This window comes from Alosa pseudoharengus, unplaced genomic scaffold, assembly GCF_046254945.1.
Source record: "Alosa pseudoharengus isolate Yale_2024_CS ecotype anadromous, Long Island Sound unplaced genomic scaffold, YU_APseudo_1.1 YU_APseudo_1.1_scf_1, whole genome shotgun sequence".
In the NCBI taxonomy this organism is placed as follows: Eukaryota; Metazoa; Chordata; class Actinopteri; order Clupeiformes; family Clupeidae; genus Alosa; species Alosa pseudoharengus.
Genome location: NW_027468564.1, coordinates 55,424,248 through 55,437,229, shown reverse-complemented (window position 1 = coordinate 55,437,229; position 12,982 = coordinate 55,424,248). Strand labels below are relative to the sequence as shown.

The 12,982-nt window shown below is 41.3% G+C and overlaps 1 protein-coding gene and 2 long non-coding RNA genes across 3 annotated transcripts; all 3 read right to left on the bottom strand.

Moving 5' to 3' along the window:
- Positions 1–2,760: 2,760 nt before the first annotated feature.
- Positions 2,761–3,542, bottom strand: LOC143113889 (uncharacterized). Its single transcript, XR_012984844.1, has 3 exons — positions 3,483–3,542; positions 2,931–2,985; positions 2,761–2,825 (listed from the first exon to the last, which is right to left on the bottom strand). It is a non-coding gene; the product is annotated as an uncharacterized LOC143113889 (long non-coding RNA).
- Positions 3,543–6,338: 2,796 nt separating this feature from the next.
- On the bottom strand, positions 6,339–8,846 carry LOC143119534 (rap guanine nucleotide exchange factor 4-like). Its single transcript, XM_076281102.1, has 4 exons — positions 8,572–8,846; positions 8,348–8,442; positions 7,950–8,072; positions 6,339–6,524 (listed from the first exon to the last, which is right to left on the bottom strand). The coding sequence occupies exons 1-4, from the start codon at positions 8,660–8,662 to the stop codon at positions 6,339–6,341; spliced, it is 495 nt and encodes a 164-aa protein (XP_076137217.1). The 5' UTR covers positions 8,663–8,846.
- Positions 8,847–10,148: 1,302 nt separating this feature from the next.
- Positions 10,149–10,781, bottom strand: LOC143113782 (uncharacterized). The gene is made up of 3 exons (XR_012984843.1): positions 10,682–10,781; positions 10,389–10,474; positions 10,149–10,227 (listed from the first exon to the last, which is right to left on the bottom strand). It is a non-coding gene; the product is annotated as an uncharacterized LOC143113782 (long non-coding RNA).
- Between the last annotated feature and the right edge of the window lie 2,201 nt (positions 10,782–12,982).

Sequence of the window (12,982 nt, the reverse complement as noted above, 5' to 3'; positions counted from 1 at the left end):
TGCCCATGCTATGCACTAATGCTCCTCAACACCATCATAGATGTTGGGTTTCGAACTGAGCACGAAAACAATTTGGATAGGTTGGATAATTGGATAGGCCCTCTCCTCTTCAGCCCAGATAAATCCATGATTTCCAAAAAGAATGGCAAATTTTGATTGGTCTAACCAATTTACCTTTTTTCCATGTTACCTCAGTCCATTTTAGGCCCAGATAAGACAGTGATATTTTCTGTATCATGTCGATACAATTTTGGCTGCAGTTTTTGAATTGAGTATCAAACTGTGCACATAGACAATGGTTATCAGAGGTTTTCCTGAGTCCATACAATGACAGGTCTGGAAACAGGTCTGGTGTTGATGCAGTGCCATCTGAGGTCCAAAAGACCACGGCCATCCAATGTGTTTTTCAGCTCTTTCCCTTGTTTGCAAAGATTTCTCTGGATTCTCTAAATGTTTTAATGATATTATGTCCTGTAGATGATGAACTCCCCAAATACTTTACAATTTTATCTTAAGAAAGATTAAAATGACATTGTTTCATCATTTGTGCACACAGGTTGACACAGAGTGAAGAATACCCCTACATTGTTACTGAGCAGACCCTGCTTCTCTGGGATACTTTTTCATAGCCAATGTTACCCTGATTCAGTAGTCACTCCCCACTTTGGAGGTGGGGAATTTTCAAGCCCCACCTGACCCCATCACCCCAGCAAAATGGTCATGTTAAAATATTATTTTCACATTTTGTTTCCACTGGATCAGATGTTAACAGATGTTCATGTCAGCCTGTTTATGACTCCTATGTTTGTGTGTGTGGCTATTTTGTTTTGAATCTATGATCTTCTTTGTCAAAAAATTATTAAAGATAGGCACAAACCTCCCCCCAAATTGCCTCCTGTTCATCGCGCCCCACCTGTTTCTATTCTCCACTAGTGGGGCCTGTCCCACACTTTGAGAACCACTGTCCTAATTCGTTCTGGACATTCCTCCTTTTGTTTTCTTTATCATTACGCAACTTTTCCAGCATTTTACCTCCGTCCCAACTTTTTTTGAAACATGTTGCTGGGATCAAATTCAAAACTAACATATATTTTCAATGAAATAGTGTTATTTGTCATTTTCAACATTTGATATGTTGTCTGTGTCCTTTTTGCAACTAAATATGAGTTTAAGAGATTTGCAGATTATTACATTCTGTTTTTATTCACATTTTACATCCCAACTTTTTCTGTTTTGGGGTTGTAACTGAAGATAATGAAGAGTTTGGTTCCAAAATGCTATATCTCCATTTTTAAAAACATTAATAAATCATGTTATGTGATTGTGTACTTCGGCCAATATCAATACAATTGCAGTTTTGCTGTTTTGATTGAGTAAAAATAAAAATATGTATCATCACAGGAAACCGATGAAATACAGCACAGTATTATCACAGGAATCCAAAGAAATTCAATACATTATTTTTGAGTTGTTTTACACCCTGTTCTATTTCTGGTTTGATGTAGCTACAATGTGCCATTAAGTTTTCTTTCTCTGTGTATTTCGTGGTGCTTAAAAGCTTTTTTGCAATGTAGCGAGGGCTATGTAATAGAAAGCATACAAGTTCTAACTAACACGGGCTGTGTAGAAAACATAGCTTTGGTTCAACAACTAATGTTGGGTTTTGTAAGCTTTTGCCCTTAGACCTTATTGCAATTTACTCTGATGCAATCATACGTTCTGTTAGGCCTTGGTGTGCCACAATCTTGAAAAAGTAACCGCTGATATGGCATCATCCACAGGGTGGCAGACAGAACGCTTCCTGATCACAGACAGTCACAGTGCAGTAGTCATGGAAGACCGCAGTACAGAAGACACGGTTCCTGATTACAGACAGTCACAGTGCAGTAGTCATTGAAGACCGCAGTACAGACAACACGCTTCCTGATCACAGTCACAGTGCAGTAGTCATGGAAGACCGCAGTACAGACGATGGGCTCCCTCTACAGGAGATGATCATAATGTAAAAAGGGAAGCCAGTACAATACTGATGAGACTGAAAAAATAAATACTGTTTATATTATATTTACTCAGTAATACTGTTTATATTATATTTACTCAGTAATTCCTTATCACAGTGTTTCTCTGTAGGCTAGCTCACTGCTTTTGTGTTTATTCACCAAAATGTTAAATGTATTAGTAAATAAAACAGCAAATCATTATTTTTACACATTTATAGTTAGATTTGGACTACTGTGGGGTTATTATTATATCTCTACCATATCAAACATGTTTTCCGCTTCACAAATTATGGATTTTTACCATATTAAACATGTTTTCCTATTCAAAAAATATATCATACGGTGTGGATTTTTGACATGTCAATCCTGAGGTCTTGCATATTTATCAAAGTTAAGCTAATTACACAGGTTTGACCTGACTTGGCCTTTGTGACACGTAAAGCCAGGAAACTGACCACCCTAAGTCCAGTCTGACTTTTTCTGTTGTTGAATTCATCTTTATTTTGCTGTAAAATAGCCCTCACAGCTCAATGGCCCTGGAGTGCTGGGTCAGCTTCAGCTGGTCACTGATTACGTGCAGTTTTCTGCTATTATGGAACTGCTCAGGATCTGGATGGAAGACAGTGAGATGTTGGGTTAAAGAAAGAAATGGGAGAGAATGTAGTTACCTGTAGTTTGTGAAGATGTGAAGATTGTGTCCAGTATGTAAATAAATGAATCAGATGTTCTGCAAGTAGACAGCACATGCATACTTACATGAGGGCTTCTGTATGTTGTGAAGGCCAGTGCCTTTCTTTGTACCGCCACTTTGTGGTAAAATGGGTACTGTAAAGGGAAGGATGGCAAAATATTTGTTTGTTTGCATGTTTTCATCATAAACCTCACATGTCACTTAGAGTGATAATAAGGAAGAAATAAGGTTATGCTTACAGTAGGGCTGATTCCGGCAGTCTTTCACAATCTTTAAGGTTTTGGCAAATAAATTCTGTAAGATTATGAAAAAGAATAATAAAACAGTTAAAAAAAAGAATGATGGAAGAACAATTCTAGAATTGCACATATAAGGTATGTGAAACATGAAGAGTATTTAAAGGCACACTTAACAGTTTTTTGACCTTAACATAACATATCCAAAATCATTTTGATGGCACATAACCTCATAGCATGACGAGCGGCCCTCTGAAGGCGATTACCGACCTAGCAACTTTCTAGTGTCGGGTATAACTGCCCCACCCCCTTCGAAATTGAAGCACAAAGGAGCTGCTATGCTACAGGAATTCTGCGATCTTTTTATACAGACTGCTGTTGGTGCATTCCCTCTATATCGGAGTTGTGTTCATACTTTGTTGCAAAAGACGAATATTTCGTTTGTTTATTATTGGGCTTCTCAACCAGAGGGGGATCCCGAGAACAAATCTTGTTAATCTAAGTTAACATTACGAAGAAAACAAAACACTTTAGCACTTTTTTGTAACAACTCACCATTTTCTCGAAGTTTACAAGATTGTCTTGTCTTGTTTTGTTCCCTTCATTTATGAATGTTAGGTCTGTTATTAACAGGACATAAGAAGGTATGAAAGTGTCAGGCCTATAGTCAATATGACAACAGTGGATGTACATGTAATAAAACCCAGTTGTTTAGCATCAGCTGTATCAATATTACCTTTTAAAATGAGGGGCAGATACGGGATATATGGTAGGTCAAGCTTAGCCACCACTTGCCTCAGTGAGTCATGGTTACTGAATGGATCCTGAGTACAAATAAATACAAAATGCAGTATGTTGTATACTTAAGTATTTTATACTTATATAGGCAAAAGCAGAGACATAAATAACGCTGCTTCCAACTTTATTCTTTTTTCTCCACACACACAGTTACCCAGTATCTCATTTGACAGTGCACTCTAACGCCCCCAGTAGTCCAGTAACAAGACACAACACAGTCAAAAGGGAAAAATAAATGCGTACCGCTCTAAAGAAGCTCTCAAACAAACTTCATCTAAACTCTATTGCTTAATACACAGTAGAATTGACATCAGAATAAAAAATCTAGTCAAGACTTTATAGCACCTGATCACTAAACAATCCCTCAATATAATTGTAATGGTTGGCTTAGGAGAGCTGGACCAGAGTGCAAGGCAAGTAGCGGTGAGGAAAACTAAGCGCAAACAGGAATCTTTAATCTGAAAACATTAAACACTACAGCAAACCGCAAAAAAACATCAATGACCGACAGGGGACTGAGGGGAGACAGAGGGTTTAAATACACAGGGGTTAACAGGGCACAGGTGAACAAGGAACAAGAGACAGGTGGAAACCATAATTAAACTAACAAGGATCAGGCGAGGGGCGGAGACAGGCACATGGAACAGACACATGGCAACAGCAGAGACACATGGCAAACAAACAAAGGAGCACATGGCACAAGACACAGGAAGTAAACAAAGCAAACAGGAAGACAAGAGGAGCAGACATGATGGGAAAACATTACACAGGGAGAACAAGACAAGACAGAACAAAAACTGATCCTGACAATATAGTAAAGAAATTTGACTGAACTCACCAGTATAAGCTCATATTGCCTGAACCGCTTCAGCTGTGCTTTTGGCACTTTCTGTGAGGCATTTGAGAGAAAGTTCTCAAGATGTGTTCATAACAGAAACCTATTTTGTGCATGAGTCTTTAATAAATCAATAAATCAGAGAATTCAACTTAAACCGTTCTTACCTTCCAGGTTTTATGCAGTCTAGACACTGCACTGTTTGTCAGGCCATACATTACAGCCATGAATGAGTTCATATTTTTTTCACGATACAGGCTGCAAAAAGGAGAAAGCCCAGGATCATGCATCTACTGCCACGTGAGCTAAACACACATTTGGAACCATTTCACAAAGAAAGCTGTGAACTGCAAGTGACCGTGTTAGAAGTTTCATTATGGATCTCTAAAACTAACTGTGACTGTACACGTCGTTCCATCTTAATAAGATGTTCCTCCTACAGTGTCACCAGTGTTGGGGAGTAACGGAATACATGTACCGGCGTTACGTATTCAGAATACAAATTATGAGTAACTGTATTCCGATACAGTTACAAGTTAAATAGTTGGTATTTAGAATACAGTTACATTGTTGAAACCAATGGATTACATGACGATACTTCTCTGTTTCATAAGTTTATTCACTCTCTAAATAAATAAAGGCAACTCAGAAGCTCCTAAAAGCAATCTATGATTTCCATGTTTAAATCCAAGCCCCGCCGTCTTGCACTAGCCTCAAAACGCAGCCAGCGCGCATTATGGACGCGTCATCGGAGACCCTGAAATGACTGTTTGCACAGCAAATTAGGAGTAAAGTAAGTGGAGGTAACTCCTGTTCCTCACTGATCGCGGTTCCTGATGTCTGTTCAAAGGATATTTTCCCAAGTATTAATAGCTCAGGCTACTTCGGCCAATCGGTTACACAGTTTGCTAATCAATAAACAGAGCCTATAGTTCACGTGTTGATTTAGACCTAGGCCTACAATTAAACCAATCTCTAAAATAGGCACTGCATTCTAAGTTTTTTATTCTAACTTAAAATAGCTTTATGGATTTTTTTTTTCTAATTAGATCTAGCCTACGTTTTAAAATTAATTATATGGTGGAGCCTCTGAAGAATTATTCTTGCGAGTAGGCTAGCATATTTTAACGTGCGGTTTTTGATTGTCATTACGCAATCACGTTCATTTTGAGAGCACTGATATACAGTAGCCTAGATAGTGTTTACATTTACAGGTCATTTGCGTTCCACCTGTCATATGCGCCCCTCACTTGTACTGGGTTGATGCCACCGAAAAATCTCACAGGCACTAATATATTTTCTGGCTACGCCCTTAAAGTAGCCTATTTATTTAGTTTGTTTTAATTAGCCTAGTCGCCTGCTGTACAGTAGTTTTAGTGGTCACCTTGCTATTTTAAAGTTGTATCAGGTAGCTTAGTTGACTTTACATTCTCCTATGTGGGCCTAACACTTCAGCCATTTGGAACAGAAGAACACACCAGAATAGGCCTGTTTAGTAGGCCTAAGCAGGATTTGATGGCCGCATTCCTACACTTATAAAATCCAATTCAATGCGGAAGTAATCTAAGTATTCAGAATACGTTACTCAGATTGAGTAACGTAACGGAATACGTTACAGATTACATTTTTGGGCATGTATTCTGTATTCTGTAACGGAATACGTTTTGAAAGTAACCCTCCCAACACTGAGTGTCACACAAGAGAACCACTATCTCACTACCCCTGCAGCCAATGACATTAGTCCTGGTGGGGCATGATCGGTGTCTGCACTGTCAAACTCACACTGTGGCCATCTTGATGAACTTCCTCATCAGCCGAGCTCGCTTGGAGAGCTCTGCACACAGACAGAGCTCTGTGACCACCCAGTATGTCACCACATTGAAGCGGCGTATGAAGCGCTCCAAGTTCGCCGTTAGGCTGTTGGGGAATTGCTCTCTCCCCAACACATAATAGAGCAGCTCCGTCTGGTTGGACGGACATGGGAAGAGAAGAGAGAGCACGTGTAATTCCATCAGCCAGTCATCCCTTTACAACAATTGCAGAGCCCTTTCTTTACACCCTATGGACACAGAGCAGTTCAGCACAGTCAAAAATTAGTAAGTAAGTATAAGTATGTATACTCTTTTGATCCCGTGAGGGAAATTTGGTCTCTCCCAATCCGTGAATTAGTGAAACACACTCAGCACACAGTGAGGTGAAGCACACACTAATCCCGGCGCAGTGAGCTGCCTGCAACAACAGCGGCGCTCGGGGAGCAGTGAGGGGTTAGGTGCCTTGCTCAAGGGCACTTCAGCCGTGCCTACTGGTCGGGGTTCGAACCGGCAACCCTCCCGTTACCGGTTAGCACTAACCAGTAGGCCACGGCTGCCCCAAGTTTACCATTCTAAAAGTTTACCATTCTAAATGTTCTTCTAATTTGAAATCGTATATCGTCAGGTATGATTTGTCAGGTTTAAGCATATTGTGGTCTAAAATATCCAGGCACACTCAGGTGTGAGAAATCACTTTAGGTTTATTCATGATACCAGGAGCAGGTCACTAGCAACAGCATGTTCCAGTAACACTACTCAAAGTTACTAGGGCAAGGCCCCATCTTATACTTGTTAGTAACATTGTGGTAATACAAATCACATGAGTACAATGGTCTTTTCCAAAACTCCTCTTAACATGCAGAAATACGACAATACATGGACACTTCTTCGACATAGCATGTGATCCATACACCATACGCAAGTCATGTGGCTACTCCAAGTAAGATAATTGGTTAATACAAAACATACATCCTTCAGCATTTTCTTGCCATAGTATGCTCCCTGCAGGATATTCCTAATATTACTGCCTCAGGCAGAATACCCTAAACTTGTGACAATCGCATGACCTTTATTAGAAAGTTGTGACATGGAGAGAGCAAATGCAAACAATACAAAGCAAAGTCGATGCACAGTATCGAATGTATAGAAAAACATACAGATAATGTTAATGTTATGTAATGTTAATCACCTCTATGTAATACATGTAGATTAGTATTCACTTCTAATACATACAAAGTTATTAGTAATCACTTATATTTCATAAGATTTATTAGTTATCCAAAATTTCTACCACAATATCAGTATTGTACATGGGCAGCAACATAATACATATACGTATAAACTGGTGTATGCAGGACAAAGAGTTGGTAGATGATGCACATGGGCCAATAAAAGAGCCAACATTCTAGGTAAGGGTTGTAAAACAGTTTAGTGGCTATACAGTGTTACCAAGGGATAAGTGCTAAAGTAGACGGTGAAATGGAAAACAAAGTCAACCTCTTATACTGTAGTTCTCAGATCTCAGTGAACTCCTCCCCTCCCCTCCCCTCCCCCCCATAGTTCCTCTAAGGTTCTCACCTCATGCATGGCACTGAAGAGCTCCCAGTCATAGCTGGTGAGCTGGGCTGCCATGACCTTGGCGCTCATGTTCTCCAGCGTGCTCCTGTTTGCCTCTGGGCCGAGCTGCCCCTGCAGGGGCGTCTGTGAGGATCACACACTTCACTTCACACACACTTCACTTCACACACACTTCACTTCTCTGAATACAATACGTCTGTGAGGATCACACACACTTCACTTCTCTGAATACAATACGCCTGCGAGACTAGTGCCACTGCTGCTCATGTTCTTTTGCCAATAATCCCGACACTGTCTGAACCCCCTCAAGCTCAGATCTCAGACCTCACTGATTTCTATGGTCCGTAGAGTCCAACAGTGTGTCTGTACGAATGAGTGTAGATTCAGAGAGCACTCACCAGCTCAGCAGCCTGGCTGGCAGAGCAGAGGAACAGCCTCTCATTGATGCCAAGAATGGAGATGGCCCTGGCATCCATCTTGAGCTGCTCCCTCGCTGGAGTGAGATACAGTATGGGCATTTCAAAACTCGGCAACTAACTTTATTAGTTGTTCCTAGCTCCAGATCAGTTGGAGTAGAAAAGGTAACACAACTCGATCCTCATGTTTGATAATTTGTTCTTACCTCCAGAGGACTTCAACCTTATCAGCATGTTGTCTCCTGCTGGGGCTTTCAAGGCAGCCATGACATCCTCTACAGAGGCGGTGAGGGGCATCCTCACAGACGTGAAGCTGTGGTCATGCCTGTAGACCTTTAGCAACACTGCAAAGACCAGTCTCTAAGGTGATGGTCTAAGTCCATTTCCTTACTTTACTTTCTTATCATATAAAGGGAGCAGCATAGTTTACTTTGTACACAGAGGAACTGCGATCAATAGGTTCAGTGGTCAGGAATAAGAATGCTAGTAGGTACACACCTTTGTCCTTCATCCTGATTGGCCGGGTTGTTTGATAATGTCTGTTCCAAACCAGGGACCGGTCAAGTTGACGTCCCTGAAAGAAATCATGAAGCAATGATCATCATAGAGTGAAATGAAGCAAGTCACTGTAGCAACTGTAGTGTACTTTCAGAGGAATCAAAAGTAGGTTAATACATTTCAGAATATTGTGAATACTTCACTTACCCTATTTGAGGTCTGATTCTTAGTCCATTGTCCATTGTCCAGCCTAGAGAAGCATTTGAAGATATGATTATTATTATGACAATATTACAGATTTATTAACATTATTACACATCATTCAGGGGCTAAATGAAGTGGTATGCTCCTTCGCACACATTTGTGGGCATGGAAGAGGCGCATCATTGACAATCACAGTCTCAATTGTTGGGAGGCACATGACACCCCCCGCATGCCGCGTTGATGATGCATGCCACACAAATGGAGGAGCATACCACTCCCATAAGGTTTCTAAATGTGTGTGTGTGTGTGTGTGTGTGTGTGTGTTACTCACAAGAGATATCTCCTTGCACTGATGTAATCTCTCAGCATGCGGAGATGTGCATGGCCTTTCACCTGTTTTGACAGCTTCTGTTTTAAGACAGCACAAAAGCAAATGATGCAAATAGCTATCAGAACTTTTAGAAAAAATATACAACCTGAAATGCCCATCCCCTCCTGATTACTTCATTTGAGTTCATTAGATCAGTTTCTATCATATTTACTCTCCTGTGGTTTATTGCCCCTACGTACCATTCCATGACCAATTTAAATGGTATCAAAAATAAAAGGACGAATGTGCAAAACTATATGCTAAATGTTCAGAAGTGATATCATGAAATGTAATTTGATAGCCTACAATTTCTGGGCAAATTGTCAATGATTATTAAGGAGAAAGAAACAAAAACTTTAATTTGGAATTTTTCATGAGACACACCTGCACAGCCCTCACAGCACACTGTTCGGGATTACACACACTCACTGGGTCAAAGAAACATCATTACCTCCAAGAAGTGAACCACTGCAGGGTTGTCCAGCAGGAGAAGGCCATACAGTGCCACCCACTGGACGACCAGCGTCACTACTCTCTCTTTAACCTGCACCAGCCCAGTGTCCACTGATGGCTCAGAATGGAGAGTGAAACAATCGTTAAGGAAGAGTGACCTCTGACTTAACCAAGTTCTATAGTGTAGCAGTTGATGTCTAAAATCTTACTGTTACTATAAACACTGGTCAGTCAGTGGCAGTTGTTTTGTAAGGATATTGCTTCAGCAGAGCGGAGCACAGCTCTTCAGATGTCATGAATACATAATGTGTGAGCAGGAAACTGCAAACAAATGGATCTGCAGGGAAAAAAAGCAAAACAACTCTCATAACCACTCTATAAACACTAACGACTTTTATTTTTCATTTTTGTCACGTAAAAAAATTCAGCCATCTACAATGTAACTGGTATATATCTCTGAGTTTCATACCAGCTGCCTTCACACATGAAGTGACTTACCCATCTGGTCATCTGGAGTATCTGGGTTCATTGAGAAGAGCAGGAACTGGAGAATTTTGTCAGGTGTCCCCAACTTCACCAAGAACCTGATAAAAACAACAGGTTTCATGCAAGGCACAGAGAGGACCATAGACCACAAGGCTTGGATTAAAGTGATCAGGCTATTTTTGTCAGTGAACTGAACAGCTATGTCATTCATCAGATTTATAGTTTGCGCCCTCACACCAGATCTTTTGTTTGATTCCTATTGTTTGTACAATGATTTGTCATGTTAGCCCAGCCAGAGTACTCACTTATTGCTGCAGGATGCATGTTCTGGTGCACCTGGAGCAAACACCTGTTCGCTCCTCAATAGGATGAGTGCTGGTTCGCCCTTCTCCTCAACATGCACCATGTTTGCATTCACATCCTTCAATACACCCAGGGTGTGAGGACGCATACATATTCACAACAAAGAAATGTTTGTGAACAAACACCCAAGCACCATACACATGTAGGCCTACTCTATAATTCCAGCATGTAGTGGATTCTTACCTTGAGGATGCTCATAAAATCCCTATTTCCTACTCGGAGGAAATGGCAGACATGCTCTGGCCTGACCACTTGAGGCCTTCTCTTAAAGGGGGCCAGCAGGTCCTGTCCCTCATGCAGGGTGGTCATCACACCCTGCGGCGGAAGAACATGCAGCATGGTGCACTCCTTACTTCAAGTATCTCACACTGATGTTTTAGTTTCAAACAAACATTTTCATCTTTTTTTTCAATCACAGGCCTGTTATATTCAAACAGATACATATAACCCCTCCCTGTTGGTTGGGAATTGATTTAGGCCTACCTTGCGGTTGGAGATGATGTTAAGAGAGCCCTTCCAGATTACATAATTGGAGGTCCCATTGACACCCTGACTGATCACTGAAACACAATGAAACCATAGGTCACATGCCCTTGTTTTCCTGTCTCTCCTGCTTTGTAGCTTAAACACAGTGGCATAACAATTTAAAATCCATGATAAGTAGCTTTCCTACAACACGTTTCCCTGTTTGAGTGGCTTTGACTAGTGTGGCATTTGTTCACACTTACAGACTGTGTCCATCCTGACTTCAGACTGAAGAACCATGACAGCAGCCAGTTCCATACGGAGCTGTAAAGATCAACAGGACGCATGCTAACAACTGAACAGGCCTTAAGACTATACACACTCAATGGCATTTCTATTTAGTTCTGCCTGTCTGACCTTCTCTGCTTGAAATGTCCTCTGCAGCTTTTGCCGTCTGATCTCCATCAGACGGGCCACTCTCTCCTCCTGCTCTCTCTCCTGTTCCAGTGCTCTTTTCCTCTCCACATCTTCTATATCCACACTGTCCCCTCTAGATGCCTTAGTAGCAAGGTCTTGTGATGCCTGGTCAGGTTGCTGGACCCTGCCTTGGCTCTCCAACTCAATTTTGAGTCGGGCCAGTTCGTTCAGGCGCCATGTCTCCCGATGTAACCTTGCTCTCTCTAGCATGTTTGTATAGTCATGGTCGTCCTCTGCCTCCGTTTCTGCCCTAAGGCAGCATAGGAAACACAGAGCTCTCTTTAAACGTGACATTTCCCTCGCGTTGTTGACTGAGCACAAACTACAACCTTGGAGTGAATGCCTACATTCTATATTATGATGTCATTGAGTTCCTTATTATATCATCAGTTATCATTATACACAGAACGTGTCTGCATGGTTACTGTAACTAAGTGAATATAGACCAAACACAGTGGAATGTTCAGCTCAAAAACATGTGTGCTGTTGTTTTTCAAAAACAATAGGATTTTTTAAATATAGCCTAGCACTTTTCAAGCGCAAAGTGCTTAGATAGATAGATTACTGTATTGATCCCCAAGGGGGAATTCAAGGAAATGTCATTTTAGGCTAACATACAAACATGAATAGCTTATATGTCCAACAAACGTGCTTCGCATACAAGACACAAACAATAGGCCTAATATTATAGATGCCGAAGGAGCGGCGTAGGCTAGGCCTTCTCCCAGGCAACGCCATCGGAAAGTGTGGTCCGTGGACCACTGGTGGTTCGCTATCTATCCCAAGTTTCCGCGAGCAGACGTGGTAAAATATAATATGTTTGCAATATTGAACCAACTTGTATATCCAAACAGTTCTGCACTGCCTACCGTATAGCTACACCAGTTTAACTCATAATATGAATTCCCTGACACAATAAGGGTTAAAGACAAGCCTATCGTAAGGTGTTCAGTGAGTAGGCCTAGGCCTATTAAATACTTTTGAAGTAGGTCTGTTGTTGTTGTGTCTAGTTAGATGGTTCGTGTTTTTTTTTATTGGTTAAGTGGTCCTTGGTCTAAAAAAGTTTGAGAAACACTGATCTAGCTGCAGCCGATTTAGGCCGACTTCAGGCCTCCGGAGGCGCCATGTCGGTCAGATGTCGTGAGCGACTTCTCCGGGCTAATGACTCTGGAAAAGCTAGCCCGCTGATCAGCAGCCTGACTCTCCACTGCTGTGCCTCCTATGTAGATGGGTGTGTGCTCCTCTCCCTTCAGTCTCCTGTAGTCCATTATCAGCTCCTTGGCTTTGCTGACGTTGAGCAG

Excerpts from the sequence above, each read along its gene's own strand:
- LOC143119534 (XM_076281102.1), bottom strand. The coding sequence starts at position 8,662 with ATGCCCCTCACCGCCTCTGTAGAGGATGTCATGGCTGCCTTGAAAGCC. Across the intron at positions 8,073-8,347 it reads CCAGCCAGGCTGCTGAGCTG|ACGCCCCTGCAGGGGCAGCT; the intron begins GTGAGTGCTCTC and ends TGATCCTCACAG. Across the intron at positions 6,525-7,949 it reads TCTTCAGTGCCATGCATGAG|ACGGAGCTGCTCTATTATGT; the intron begins GTGAGAACCTTA and ends CCGTCCAACCAG.